Source organism: Saccopteryx bilineata, chromosome 4, assembly GCF_036850765.1.
Source record: "Saccopteryx bilineata isolate mSacBil1 chromosome 4, mSacBil1_pri_phased_curated, whole genome shotgun sequence".
Classification (NCBI taxonomy): Eukaryota; Metazoa; Chordata; class Mammalia; order Chiroptera; family Emballonuridae; genus Saccopteryx; species Saccopteryx bilineata.
In genome coordinates, this window is record NC_089493.1 from 64,738,604 (window position 1) to 64,754,408 (window position 15,805).

At 39.0% G+C, this 15,805-nt stretch overlaps 2 protein-coding genes across 3 annotated transcripts in view; one reads left to right on the plus strand and one right to left on the minus strand.

Moving 5' to 3' along the window:
- Nucleotides 1-1,087: 1,087 nt before the first annotated feature.
- On the minus strand, nucleotides 1,088-8,458 carry PIERCE2 (piercer of microtubule wall 2). Its single transcript, XM_066272101.1, has 2 exons — nucleotides 8,441-8,458; nucleotides 1,088-1,435 (listed from the first exon to the last, which is right to left on the minus strand). Exons 1-2 carry the CDS (start codon nucleotides 8,456-8,458, stop codon nucleotides 1,088-1,090), a joined length of 366 nt encoding a protein of 121 aa, XP_066128198.1.
- Nucleotides 8,459-8,859: 401 nt separating this feature from the next.
- CCPG1 (cell cycle progression 1) overlaps nucleotides 8,860-15,805 on the plus strand; it is a 63,657-nt gene continuing 56,711 nt past the window's right edge. For both annotated transcript variants that reach the window (XM_066276208.1, XM_066276209.1), the window contains exon 1: nucleotides 8,860-8,999. The gene's annotated coding sequence lies outside the window, so the exon portion shown is untranslated. The remainder of the gene's footprint in view (nucleotides 9,000-15,805) is intronic.

The following is a 15,805-nucleotide window of genomic DNA, read 5'->3' on the forward strand; positions in this document are numbered from 1 at the left end:
CTTTAATCTTTTTCTTAGAGCTCCTGTGTTCCTTTGTCTTGTTAAATATACCCAGTAGACAACTGACAGCATGAAAGTTTTTTTGAAGCTTGTGGAATACATGTACTAAATAAAGCTAGGATGTACAAAGACGCTTTTAACTTTTATTCTGCTATTCTGAACACAACTTTATTATTTATTTATTAATTTATCTATTTTGTATTTTTCCAAAGTTAGAAGCAGGGAGGCAGTCAGACTCCTGCATGCAACCGACTGGGATCCACCTGGCATGCCCAGCAGGGGGCGATGCTCTGTCCATCTGGGGCATTGTTCCATTGTGGCCAGAGCCATTCTAGTTCCTGAGGCGGAGGCCATGGAGCCATCCTCAGTGCCTGGGGCCAACTTTGTTCCAGTGGAGCCTTCGCTGCTGTGGGAAGGGAAGAGAAAGAGAGGAAGAAGAGGGGGAAGGCTGGAGAAGCAGATGGGCATTTCTCCTGTGTGCCCTGGCCAGGAATCAAACCCGGGACTTCCACACACCGGGCCGACGTTCTACTGCTGAGCCAACCGGCCAGGGCCTGAATGTATCTTTTTTTTTTTTTTTTAACAGGGACAGAGAGAAAGAGAGAGAAAAAGAGAGGGGTAGACGGGGACAGACAGGCAGGAATGGAAAGAGATGAGAAGCATCAATCATTAGTTTTTCGTTGCGACACCTTAGTTGTTCATTGATTGCTTTCTCATATGTACCTTGACCGCGGGCCTTCAGCAGACCGAGTAACCCTTTGCTCAAGCCAGTGACCTTGGGTTCAAGCTGGTGAGCCTTGCTCAAACCAGATGAGCCCGCGCTCAAGCTGGCAACCTCGGGGTCTCGAACCTGGGTCTTCCGCATCCCAGTCCGATGCTCCATCCACTGCACCACTGCCTGGTCAGCCTGAATGTATCTTTATTTAAGAAGTCAACGTCACTCAGTTATTAGTTGAAATGCTTTATTTCTGAATGGTATTTTTAAATTTAAATCTTTTTATATTCCAAATTAGGTATTCTAACCTTACACTTAAACCTCATTTTTTTCTTAGTATGTTTTCTCTTAAATATACAAAGAAATATATTTTCATAGAGTGTGTTGAAAATTAGGAAAATCAAGGGTTCTGGTTCTGTCAGGTACAGTGTTTAGAGTGTTATTTTGATAAAATCCAGTAGCTCTGATACGGCTTGAAAATTCTTCACCTTTTGGAGTATAATTGCAGGGGAAAAACTGTGACATAGGTAAAAATTCACCGTAAGTGCTTGAATTGGTTTTATACATAATCATCTTAGGTTCTGACAGGGAGGTGGCTGTATGTAGTGTCTTTGGATCCAACATACATGAAAACACAGGATTTCCGGGGTTCACACAAGCAGGCAGTGGTTCAGGTTTCATTTCTGTGTCTGCATTTGAAGTTGAAGTGTTTTTTTTATCCTAAAACATAAACATATCAAATCATTCTCAATTATAAAGTTCTGGGGAAAAACCCAAAATTATTAAACTTTGTCCCAACTCTATTTTATACCATTGACAAAAATTAACTTGAAATGAAGACTTAAATGTAAGACCTGAAACTGCAAAAGTCCTAGAAAAAATAGGGAAGAGCTTTTTTTTTTTTTTTTTTTTTTTTTTTTTTTTTTTATAGAGACAGAGTCAGAGAGAGGGATAGACAGACAGGAATGGAGAGATGAGAAGCATCAATTATTAGTTTTTTGTTGCGCATTGCGACACCTTAGTTATTCATTGATTGCTTTCTTTTTTTTAATTTATTTATTCATTTTTAGAGAGGAGAGAGAGAGGGAGAAGGTGAGGAGAAGCAGGAAGCATCAACTCCCATATGTGCCTTGACCAGGCAAGCCCAGGGTTTTGAACCAGCGACCTCAGCATTTCCAGGTCGATGCTTTATCCACTGCGCCACCATAGGTCAGGCTGATTGATTGCTTTCTCATATGTGCCTTGACTATGGACCTTAAGCAGACTGAGTAACCCCTTGCTCAAGCCATCGACCTTGGGTCCAAGCTGGTGAGCTTTGCTCAAACCAGATGAGCCCATGCTCAAGCTGGTGACCTTGGGGTCTCGAACCTGGGTCCTCGGCATCCCAGTCTGACGCTCTATCCACTGCGCCACCACCTGGTCAGGTGGGAAGAGCTTCTTAATATTAGCCTTGGCAATACTTTTTTGGATATGACACCAAAAGCACAAGCAATAAATACAGAAATAAACAGGTGGGATTACATCAAATCAAAAGGTTTCTGCACAGCAAAAGAAACCACTAACAGAATTGGACAACCCACAGAATGAGAAAAAAATGTCTGGAAAATATATTTCTGATAAAGGGTTAATATTAAAAATATACAAGGCTCTCATATAACTCAAAAGCAAAAAAAAAAAAAAAAAAAAGGCAAACAACAACTAACAATCTGATTTAAAAATGGGCTAAGGATCAGAATAGACATTTTCCCAAAGAAGACATACAAATGGCCACCAGGTTCATGAGAAGGTGCTCAACTTCACAAGTCATCAGGCAAATGCAAATTAAGCCACAATGAGATATCATCTCATACCTCTCAGAACTGCTATTATCAAAAAGTTCAGAGATAACAAGGGTTGGCCAGAATGTGAAGGAAAGGGAACACTTGTACACTGTTGGTTAGAATGTAAATTGGCACAAACACTGTGGAAAACAGTGTGGAGGTTCCTCAAAACATTAAAAATATAACTACCATAAGATTCAGCAATTCCAGTCCTGGTTATATATCCAAAAGAGATAAAATTTGGGGGAGGAAATAATTTCCTCTACCCGTCTAGGTTTTTCTGGCTGGTCTGATAATCAGATTGCAATAAGACAGATGACCAGGAAAAAAACAAAGTTTAAAAATATGTATACCTCCTGTATACATGGGAGAGACCCAGGAAAACTGAGCAGCTCTGAAATGGCTGAAACCACCACTTGAATAACATCACCAGCTAAAGACAAACTGAGATATTGGGGGTAAGGAGTCAATAATGAGAGGGAAACTTACAAGGAAATCCCCGTAACTAATGGTAAGGTTTTTAAGAAGATTAAAGTCCTTGCCTTCTCTATTAATAAGTTTCTAGAGATAAGATCATCCATCCCCTCTTCCTCCTACAGTGAGGGAGATCCCCTTACAAATGGTGCTTTCCCTTATATAGTTACATGTAAAAAGCTCTTATAAAAGGGTAACTTCTACTCAGTTTTTAGAGCTTTTCCTAGGACTGCAGTTTCTTAAAAAATAATCAGCTTAAAATAATTCTTATGCCAAAAGGACATATTTTGGAATGGCTTACAGAAATCACTATCTCAAAGAGATGTCTGCTCCCCTGTGTTCATCACGTTATTTGCAATAGGCAAGGCTCAGAAACAACCAACATGTCCATTGAAGAATGAATGGATAAAGAAAAAGTGGTAATTATACCACACAATTGACAGAGAGAGAGACATATACTGCATGATCTCACATATATTTGGAATAAAAAGAAAAAGCCAAAAAATTTAAAACAGGGTAGAAATGGTGGTCTCCAGGATCTGGGGGGAGAGTTAGGGGAAATGGAGAAATGTCAGTCAAAAGGTACAAACTTCCAGTAATAATTTCAGGGGATCTTTGTACAGCATGGTGACTGTATTATATACTTCAAAGATGCTAAGAGAGTAGATCTTACATGTCCTTACCACATACAAAAGAAATTGTAATAATGTGAGAGGATGGACGTGTTAACCTTATTGTGGGAATTATTTCAAGATATATTCAAAATGAAAAAATATATATATTCAAAATGAAATCATCATGTGGTATAACTTAAACTTACACACAATGTTATATGTCAATTATATCTCAATAAAGCTGGAGAAACAAAATGAAAACTTTTTTGGGAATCCTGTTCTCTTGAGGGCATTTAAGAGTAATTGTGGTTAAGATCTATGAATAAAAAAATCAAGATATCTATGAAAATATATAAGAAGATCTAACCTAGTATTGGGGGCCAATGAAGGCCATTCTGATTGAAGTGTCATTGAGTCAAAGACAGTAAGACAAGGAAGAAAGAGAAAGAGGTGGGAACAAAGAAAAAGTGTGCCCAAAGTCGAGTAAATTGAGAATAGAGGGGCCCGTGACAGATCTTGCGGGGTGTTGCTGGTTACATTGAAATTTTGGATCTTTATAGTAAAAGTTAAAAAAAGCTATTTAAGGATTTTAAGGAGAAGCATGCCATGATGTAACAATTTTTAGTATGATTACTTTGGCTGCTGTCAGGGCCTTGAGTGGATGTGGAAAGGGGCAACAGCAGGCCAGCTAATGTTTAAGTTGCCGTTTCCTACATCATACTTTGTACAGTAAGTCCTCACTTAAGGTTGTTGATAGATTCTTGGGACTTGGATGTATCAGTGTTACCACAGGCTAACTGATATAAACAAGAGTTAAGTTTTTAGAGCATCTCATGAATGTTATCATAAGGAACTGCTGTCTGGGCTACACATTTGTTATGAAAAATGTGGGGAAGTCGTAATCAGGAGTTAAGAAAGCCTTTGGGAGGCAGATTAAAGAGTGTGGGTGTATGGAGAGAGAGAGCCATAATGACTCACCCGTTTTTGAAAAATTTGGGGTCTGAAAACGGGGTGCATCTTACACAGTGGTCGTAGGGGGGTTTTTTACTTGCATTTCCCGCTTTTTCGTGCTTGTTTTGCGCTCATTGTTGAAGACAGTGATTCATCATCAGACACAGATGAGGACAAGCTAATGGATGGGAGTTTTGACAGTAATAAAGAGTTGTATAAATTTTATGATGAATAAAACTAGTTCAATAACTTGACGTAATACTTTTTTTTCTTCAAATTTCGGGCCCCCAAGTTAAGGTGCATTTTATACATGAGGGCGTCTTATACATGGGGAAATACGGTATGTGGATTATATAAGAACATGTTAAACAGACTAATTGGGAAACTTGTTTGTATTCCTCCTGCTGTAAAAGTTATAAAAGCACATATTAGGTGTCACTAGTTCTGGCTTCTGATGTTGCTGCTGATAACAGCTGTGTGACTTTGATGAAACTGTTTTACAAGGATTCAAGTTTCTTGTCTATAAATATAAACAAAGGACACGGACTAGACAGTTTTGTTTCCTAACCTGAGGACTCCCAAATCAGCGCTCTTCAAATATAGCAATAGAAACTAAGTAATTTTCAGTTATTTAAAAAGCATAAAGGAAAGGGTATATTTATTCATGATAACGCCTATAATAAAAAAACACTCAGTGGGGTCCATTAAAGTTCTTTGACAACACTACAGCAGATTGTGATTCATGAGGCTGAGACCCATTTACATTTCTGCATCCTTAAAATTTAGCAAGCATATAATCTCAGTTTTTCCAACCTTAAAATGGAGATTAAAATGTTTATAGAGCTGTTCTGTCAGGTGAGGACAAAGCCTTTTTGAGTTTCAAATTTGGGAAAGATTAGTTAGGTTTTTCTTTAGTATAAACCCAGCTCACCTTGAATTCTTGGGTTACTCTACTTAATGTCTCAGCAAAGTTAAATTTTCCAATGTCAGGAACCTACTTCTTTTTGAAAATTTGAGTTCAAATCTGAAACGTATTCAGTACACTTTTTCTTTCTTTGTTCGGATTTAAATGATTATCAACTTAGGTTCCAATCCATCATCATTATTTCCTCTTTGCATATTATATGTAAAATTGGTTTTAAAAGATCTGCCATAGTTCCTGTGCTTGTGGAAATAAATTGAAAGAAAACTGAATGTAAAGGATAAATTGCTATATAAATGGAATAATTTTTTTCACCATTTCTTTTTTGCAGGTTTCCCTTAATGCTTATGTATCTCTTCCAGAATTCAGTTCTGAAATTTACCGGTTAATAACACTACATTAGTATATTACAATTTCCTAATGCTCACTTAATACTCATAATCTTGTAGCAAGCTAGCAAAACTAGAAGTAGAACTCATCAAATCTTGCTATTTATTCTTCTTGATACTTATTAATTTTTTTTTAAATATCAAGAGTACAGATAATAGTAAGTTCCCCAGAATCCTATGGTATATCAACAGGTCAGCTTTTCTCAAAATGTCTAGGTTTCAGGGCCCTGGCCGGTTGGCTCAGCGGTAGAGCGTCGGCCTGGCGTGCAGGAGTCCTGGGTTCGATTCCCGGCCAGGGCACACAGGAGAAGCGCCCATCTGCTTCTCCACCCCTCCCCCTCTCCTTCCTCTCTGTCTCTCTTCCCCTCCTGCAGCCGAGTGGAGTGCCCCAGGCGCTAGAGTGGCTCTGTTTGCAACAGAGCGACGCCCCGGAGGGGCAGAGCATCGCCCCCTGGTGGGCGTGCCGGGTGGATCCCGGTTGGGCTTCCAGCTTCAGAAAAATACAAAAAAAAAAAAAAAAAAAAAAAAAAAAAGTCTAGGTTTCCTCTGCATAGGGAAAGCTTCTTAGGTATAAGGTGGCTGCTCTGTGTTTTGTGGGAAAAAAGTACCAAATCTAATTTACTTTATGGACACCCAGTCAGGTTGCTAAGGGCAACCACAGTCACAAAGAACTTTTCATCAAATCACCCCCTACTACTGGCTCTAATATTCTAATCAGCTTTGGTGCAAAATGTAATACAGAAAATTAGTCAAAAGAGATGATAAATTAGCTGATAAACTTTGTTGGTATAATCTATATCATATCATCTGGAAGTTAGTGTCTACCTAAATCTTTTAGATCTCCAGGATAATTCACAAATGTTTATAAACTTAGAAACAAATAGTCATTGCTTTTACTTTATGTTGTAGGCCCTCACTGCAGCTTTCTTATTTGGGGCTCACCCTCCTCAAATCTGGTATTCATAACATGTGCAGTTCAACTAGATACAATTTAAAACAAAACAGCTTAATATAAAGAATAATAAAAGGAGTATTTTAAGTTCTCTGCCATTTATGCATGGGGTCAGCAACTGTTTTTTACTTAAAGATAAAAAATTAAAATTTTAAATGCTTCTTGGAAAAAAAATTGTAAATGATCTTTTAAAATAGACCATGCCATAGAATTGACTGTGGAAGTGCCTTGACAAGTATAAAAATCTACAAATAAATTGTATTAGATTTCTTACTAATATATATATTTTTTCTTTAGGGAGAAAGAGAGAGATAGAGAAAGAGACAGAAAGACAGGAAGGGAGAGAGATGAGAAGCATCAACTCATAGTTGTCACTTTAGTTGTTCACCGATTGCTTCTTATACTTGGGGGTTGGGGGCTGAAGCCAACGACCTCAGGGTTTTGAACCTAGGTCCTCAGTGTCCTAGGTGGATGCTCTATCCACTGCACCACCACCGGTCAGACTTACTAAATACAGTTTTTAAGGCTCTCCTAGAATTAGAGAAAGCCTGACCAGTTTGACTTTTCAAAGTCCTTTGGTATAAACACACACATTTTAAAAAAGATAAATAAAAGCAAGTCGTTGAAATAATAAAAATATCCCTCAGAGAAGCTGTAATTACAAAATTATTATTCCTTTCTTTTTTGATGTGTTACAGTTGACATTAAATATAGTAATACCCGGAGTAAAAAACCCAAAAGCCTTAATTTTGAGGCACCCTTTTGTTTTTGCTGAGGCCTGCCATCTTCCTTGTTAATCTTTTTCTTAGCTTTTTTTTTTTTTTTTAAGCAACAACTGGGGAACAGTTAAACCTTAGCTTTCTAGTTTACATCAAAAGTGAGTATAAATGCACCATATCCTTTGGTAGCTCATACCCTTTTTTTGAACAAGGTACAATGTGAATAAATGTAAAATTAACAAGCACATTTTTCTCGTTCAAAGCCATCACCTCACAATTCGCAATAGGGTACGAGTTGCATGTCACCCCCCAATCACCTTTATACCTTCAGACCAATTCTGGCTTAGTGCAATAGTGTATATTTGCATCTGTGTAGTCCAGTGGTTGCCTAGAAAGGTGGTTTTGGGGGTAGGGATAGGAGTACGTGTGCCCCAAATTAAAAGCAAAGAATACCAACATTCAAAAACATTCAATCCAGGCCCTGGCAGGTTGGCTCAGTAGTAGAGCATTGCCTGGCATGTGGATGTCCCAGGTTCAATTCCTGGTCAGGGCACACTGGAGAAGTGCCCATCTGCTTCTCCACCCCTCCACCCCTCCACCTCTCCTCTCTATCTCTCTCTTCCCCCCCTGCAGCCATGGGTTCATTGGAGCGAGTTGCTCCCAGGTGCTGAGGATGGCTCTGTGGCCTCTGCCGCAGGCGCTAAGAAGAGCTTGTTGCTGAGCAATAGAGCAAGGTCTCAGGTCCACAGAGCATCGCTCCCTAGTGGGTTGCCGGTGGATCCTGACTGGGCGCATACGGGAGTCTGTCTCTGCCACCCCTCCTCTCACTGAATAAAAACAAAAACAAGCAAACAAAAATCACCCAATCCTGGGCCCAAACCCACCCAGTCGTATTCAGTCATTCTCGGTATCTTCTTTATTTTTTCGTTAAACGCAGTCTTTTCTTGCAGCAGAACGCTAGAAGGCCAGCGAGTGCCCAGGGGATGGCCTTTTTAATACACTCATTTAAAACAGAAAAAAGAAGGTGAGACGTCGAAGGAATCAATATCCAGGGAGTCCTCTAGTGTGAAACCACGAATCCTCTGGATTGTAGCTGCCCGTCTCCATAGCAACCGGCCACGGCACCACTCCGCCTCTTCTGCGCCGGGTCCCGGATGTTGTGAGGCTCTCCGCCGCTGGTCCCAGCTTCCTGAGCCTCCCCTTGGCGAGCAGCGCTCCTCTTCGGGAGTCGTAGTTCTTCCTTCCGCCACCGCCCGACGTAAGGCGCGGGCGAGACTACGAGTCCCAGCATGCGCTGCGGCGCCCCGCCGGCCACCGCCTCCCGGCAGCGGACGCCTGCGAGCAGGTTGTTGTTTTTTTGAGAGGCGTCACTGCGCTTGGAGCAGAAACTGTCGCCGCTGGGACACCCAGCGCAGTGGGGCTGAGGTGGCGCTACCCCTCCAGGTACGGCTCTGGGCGGGCTTGGACCCCAGGAAAGGAGTCGCGTCCACCTGTCGGGGCCCGGGGTGGCACCGGCGGCTGAGCCGCCTGGCGGAGGTACTCGTGCGGTCTCTTCTGAGGCAGGGGCTGACCGGACCGGAGTTCGACTCCTGGCGCCTGCGGCTGCACCAGGGGCCTCCGCACTCAAGGCCGCAGCACCCGCTGCCGGAGTGGGTTCCTTAGGCGTCCTGTCTGGTAGCCCTGACCCTCCGACCCCCATGTGCGGACCCCAGCGGTGCGCCAGAGGTGTGGGGGAACTGACGGCCCCGGGAACCCTTCTTCCTTTTCTGGGCTGGAATGGGGCACTTCTCGGTCCTGATGGTGAGAAATCCATATGGTAAGATGTTAAGTGCGTCATCCTGCCTGATTTTCAGCCGGCCCATCTCTTTTGGTGACGTTCGAGCCCCGTGATGCTAGGAATAGAAAGGTTAAGTATTAAATAATGCAGCTGAGGTTACCGGTCGCACGCCAGGCTGATAATGATCAAATTCCCTTCCATATCTTGTCCCCCTGCACTGGCCCCTTTAAGCGTCGGCCTTCCTAATCGATAAATCCTCTGGAGCAGCTGTCCGTACAGTGCCTTGTATACGTAACATGTTTCCCTTATTTAATGAATCCAACTCTTCCATTGGAAACGCCAGTTTTAACGAACTCAGCCCATTAAGGTACTTTGTTGAGTGCGTGAAATTTGCACTGCCTCACTCTAGTTTTATTAGTGTCCCAGTGTTTTTTTGTAGCTACTATAGGTAACTGCTTTAGTACTTAGAATTTTAGGAGATTTGCGTCTTCGCGCAAGGTCACTCTCCTGGATAGTGCTTGAGGTGCCAGTATTAGCCCATCATATTTTTGGCTTAAGGTTTCAAACTTATTAGGTCCCGAATTTCTTGGTGATATTTGTCACACCATGCTAGTGTGAATGGTTTACTATTTCCTGAGCTCTGATCCTAAAAGGGGAGGGGTAGAGGAGGTGGGCGTATTATTTTAATGCATACTTTTTAACCTTTACCTAAGGATGGGATTTTAAGTAAAGAAGCTTTTAAAAATCATTCTCAAGTATTTACAATTATTCTCAAATGTGTGAAATATTTTGAAATAAACAGATCAGAAAATAGTATAATTCTAATTTTGCAAGGTATGTAGAACTTTGAAGCAAATGTATGTCTGTTTGAAATGTCCAGAGTAAGCAGCGTTAACCCTGTAGAGAATTTGTATGAATTTATTCAAGCCAAACTGACAAAAGTTGATGGGAAGCAGAATCTCAACGCATTGAGAAAATACTCCAGAGAATGGCAGTTTTGCACCTTATTTTATACCTTATAATCAAAAGGAGGAAGGGGTAACTGGTTACATGAAATCCATTTGTAATTGATTAGGGAGTTGAGAGAAAGCAAAGTGGGGGAATCTTTGGTATCCGATAAAAAGTAAAACATCTAGACACATACTTCTTTTACGTTTATGGGTATGTGATAGCAGTTAACAATTAATGTGATAATAATAATAGTAAGAGGTTTTGTAGTCTCAGCTCTTGTGCAGTGAGGGGTTTGGGATAAAGGAAATTACCCTTACATTATAAAGGTATGTTATGTAGATGCAAAAAGACGACAGCCTCAGTTAAGGTAAAGATTGACATTTGTCAGGGAAGATACCAGCCTAGGACTTGACTGCCTGCTGTGACTCGCTTTTACTTAGAAAGTTTTCATTTCAGATCATCCTATGTGGATACTTGAGGTCTGAGTTTGTAGGGCCTGCCATGCATGTCTTCCCTGAGCTTGTCAGGTTTAGTATGTGCCCCCTTTTTCGTCCACAGAAATAAGACTGAAATGATAATTATAGCTATAAAAGTGAAACTGCAAATAATTTTTTCTTTATACTTTTTGGTATCTCCTAAATTTTCACACACACAAAAAAAGGATATAAACCTGACCTGTGGTGGTACAGTGGATAAAAGCATCAACCTAGAATGCTGAGATCACCAGTTCAAAACCCCGGGCTTGCCTGGTCAAGGCACATATGGGAGTTGATGCTTCCTGCTCCACCCCCATATCTATCTCTCTCTCTCTCTCTCTCTCTCTCTCTCTCTCGCTCTTCTTTAAAATGAATGAATAACTAAATTAATTAAAAAGATATAGGTGCAGCAATTCCTGTGATAAAGACTTTAAATATTACTTAAGCAAGTAACAACAAAAAATGTAAGTGGTTGAAAGGGACAAGAATTCATTAGTTGGACAGGAAAGGTTAAAAATCCAGATGACAATAATTGTTAATGTTTGTATATCTCATCTCATTTTGACCTGTTTTCTTTTCACTTTGTACAGTAAAATCAAAGACCAAAGTGCTTAGTCTTTCAGATAAGGCAGTGAATCTTGATTATTCTTGTAAATAAGTCAGATGACAAAATATGAGGATATTAATCTGAAAATATATCCAGATCTGGATATAGCAGTCTTTTATTTATTATTTTGTGGTCACTTGACAGTGGAAGTAAAGAAGTTAAGCAATTATAAAAGATGGCGTGTAAAGCTTATATTCATTGAATCATTTTGAGTACTGTGTTTTATATTTCTAATATTTTGGTGTATGTTCATTTTTGTCTTATTTCCTATTGTGAATATATTGGCTGTAGATAAGTAAGTAGCATGTAATTTAGCCCACATTTTGTTTTTTATCTTACAGAAAGGGTCATATTGTTCTTCTGTAGAAATAGTCTGTAGTTTTGTAATTATTGGTCTTGAAAAACTGGGGTTTACCTCTTTCCTAAGTGTCCATTAACTCTTAATAAAATTCCATTCTGAAGCTTTATTATTTTTTCAAGCTGTAGTATTCGTACTTTTTCTTGGGAGCTTTACTTCTTTCCCCAAATTTCAATTTCTTTTCATTATTTTCTACCTTTTAGTTTTGTATATTTTGTGTACTGTGTTGGCACAATATCTTATTAGCCATTTGGGTCCTTTCCTTTTACAGGGCATAAGAAGCATTCATAATTAACATGTTTGATTTATGAACTAATTCTACAGTATTGTTTTTGAGGTTGTGTAATTGCATTCTTATCCAAGTTAAATAACAATATTTAAAAGTTAAGTGAGTATGAACTGCTAAGATCATAGAAGCAGCAGTTTCTGAACATGTAAAGAATGTGGACACAACAGCAAGGCCTGCTAAGCCCAGGATGTTTTAAAACAGAAAATGCAGACTCATCTGACAGTGCAGAACTACTAGAGGCTGAATTGCTTTTGTGTTTGTGTGTGGTTAAAGGTAAGGATGTTGCCATATTGTAAGTGATAATTTACGTTTTCAAGACTTCCTGGCAGTTCTGCAATTTTGACTGGGTTAAAGACAGCTAAAAAATATGAGTCATGTCACATTTCATGTCCCATGTATTGCACCAGATAAACATGAAAAAAAAATCTCTCAATTTGAGTTACAAGATGAAATTCAGCTTGTAATCTTGGGAGGATTGCAGTTGATAAATTTTGGGATTATTATTTTTTTTAAAGAGCATTTAATGCGTGGAAACCTGTTTAACGGTTTGTAGGGTTTTCAGAAGAAAGTATTAAAAAATGAGTAAGGCGAGTTAAAGGTTTTTTTCTGTGTCATTATAGGAAGGCAAAAATCTAATTTTTCTTTAGTATTTGTCTGTAAATCACTACCCTAAAACCTTACTTCTGGTTTATATTGCCAGCATGATGGGATGTAAAAAAGAGTTTTGGATTGGTAGTCAGGATGTTTAATTATGTTGAGCAAATAATGTAATGTATGGTTCTCTGTTTCCGTTTGTTTTGTAAATAGTAGCCAAATTGCTTTACTTCTTGAGATTTATGTGAAGGTTAATCAGATACAAAAATGCTATCACTTTGTAAGTGACTGTGACTCATGCAAAATATTGTTGGCCTGCTTAAGTAATATTTACATAAAACATTATGCATTTGAAGTGTCATGACTCACTGTGATACATACTTTTTGTCTGGCAAGTTTGATGGAGAAAAGTCATATGGAATCTTCATTTGATATTTCTGGTAGAGGTTTTTGGCTTATTTTGATTGAAGGAACCTGACCCCTATCCTGACTATGACTTTGCACTCTGCTGCCATAAAGGTCCTGAAACTAGTGTGCGTTTATGGTTGGGCTTTTAATTTGGTTTTGGTTTGTTTTAGTCACACATCTAAAGTATAAGGAAAATCATCAGTCCATCTTAACAGCAGAAAGTGGATGTTGTTTTAATGTTTTAAAATGGTATTTTAAGTTGATTTCATGAACAGGCCCTCTGAGAGAGATCCATTCTAAGTGTAAGTAAGCACTGGTCTTTCAGTCTAAGAAATAGTTTGGAGCTTAGACGCCTCCTTCTGGGGAGGTCAGCCTTGCCTCTTAAGGTTAGGTTGACATATTGTATACAAGTAAAAAAGTCTTTTAGAAACTTGTCAATAAATTTTAAGGAGTTTATGAGAGTAAATATAAGTAAATGAAAGGAAAAGGAAATATGTAATTTATCATGGGATGGTAAGAGTGCGTGTTTGATTAGTTGATAATGCATATAATATCTTTACTAACATTTTAATCTAATATTACTACTAGAAAGTAACAATGAATATGTATTTAATTATATATTCTGTAATAAGATATACAGACTTTAGAAAACAGAAAACAATTGAATATATAAAATTCCTTTGTTCTCCATGTTTTCATCTTTTTTTCCCAAGTGAAAAGTTGAAGACAGTTGTGAAAAGCATGTTTAAAATAAACAAAATATATATTATGTGATGAAAATGTGTTTTTTAACAAGGGAAAACATTATTTAAAACTTTGAGAGTAGATGAAAACAAAGAGCTAGAACCCAGGAGTGTTACTGATTTTACCTGTAACAGGGTGAAAAAGGCCCACTATGGGGCTTATGGTGCCCAAGGGAGGGCTGAATGGAGCTGAGTCAAGTTTAAATATCTGTTGGTTCTTTCAGCTTTTTCCCAAATTAACATATAACAATCCTGGAAAATCAGGATTTTTCTCAAATGAGACTTCTTGGTGAAAGGACTATTTCCATACTAACAGGTGTCTGAATTTTCCCATAGTATTTTGGATTCATATTGTTTATTCACTTTATTTCAAACTTCTTATCAAAGGTGTGGCCTCTTTTAGATTGAGGGAAAAGGGATACTTTTACCTTCAAATATGGCCGAAGTTGCTTTTGTTTCCCAATTTGAAACAAAAATTGTTATGTCATGCAAGGAAACTTGTGAAGAAATTGTATATTGACTCACTTCTTGCAGAGTTTATTTTCTAGATTAAAAGTATGTATTGTATGTAAGAGTATTGCTGCCTCTTTCTGTGCATGGATAAAGTGAAATTACTACTCCTATTCAAGATTTCTTTCCAGATGCCTGTCTTTAGTGATGCATTTCAATGTTTTAAATGGAATTGCACTCCATTAGAACTAGAAGAGCCTGCTTAGGATAGCTAGGCTATCTTTGCATTTACTTATATGCTGAATATAACCAGGAAGCAGGACAACCATAGGACCCACAACCTTTTTTGTTTGTATTAATTTTGAGAGAGCTAGAGAGAGGGAGAAGCATCAACTCGTAGTTGCTTAACTTAGTTCATTGATTGCTTCTCCTGTGTGCTTTGATTTGGGGAAAGGGGCAGCTCAAGCCAAACCAGTGACCCCTTGCTCAAGCCAGCTACCTTGTGATCATGTTCGTGAGCCTGTGCTCAAGCCCACGAGTCCATGCTCAAGCCCGTGAAATAAGGTTTCAAACCTGGGACATCAGTATTGCAGGTTTATGCTCAATCCATTGTGCCACCACATGTTGTTGTAAAGTACCCAAACCTTAATTCCATGGGTTTACGTAGAGACACTAAATCCAGATGAATTTTGAAGTTTTATTAAAGGAGGAGATTTATTAAATATGCCAGCTGCATATAGCTTACATGGGGCAATCTGGGAGGCCCAAATCATGTGTCCCCAAAACATTCTAGGGGCTGGTTATATATACCCCTAATCACGCACAGGCTGGGGAGAGCATGACATCATGGCATAAGTTTACAACCTTTATTTTCACTCACAGGTTTGGGGAAAAGGGTGAGGGGGATAGGATACAATTCATTAGCAACTTTACAACATTTGTCTATAGGATTCATAAAAAACATTTTTACACATTAAAACTTATAAGGTAATACAATAGTAAAAATGTCATTCTACATATTAAAAGATATTCCTCAATTTTCTAGTGTTCATCTGCCATTCCTCTGTTTAGAGATCTATACATCAACTACGTGCTTTCAGGAGGGGAGGGGTAGTTTCCATGGCGCCAGGGGATTATGCCTGTTAATAGCCCATCAATATAAGAAAAGGTTTATTTCAATCTTTCTCTTCCTGCACCTGGCTAACTATTTACCTGCTTCCTTACAGGTGTGGGGGGAAGGACAGGAATTTAAATCTCCTTCCCCTCTTCATTTACAATACAATGCTATTGGCCATCCTGAGTTGGTGCTAATCTCTCAAGTACAGAAATCACATTTACAAAATCTCTCTGCACGCCTAGCCCAAATTAATAAAATGTTCTTTAAGCTTCCTAAAATATTAATATTAATTCTGTAGCTTTTTGGTACCTTACTACAGTGTCAGGCTAGGATCCATATCTTGATGTCATAAGCACTGAACTGTGGTTTTATCAAAGCCCCGTTCTTTTCTCTACTGTCAGTTTCCCACTGATACCTCAGATAGTAAACATTTTAATGACGCCCTTAAGTCCTTTAATTTGTCTTGAAGAAACTGGTCA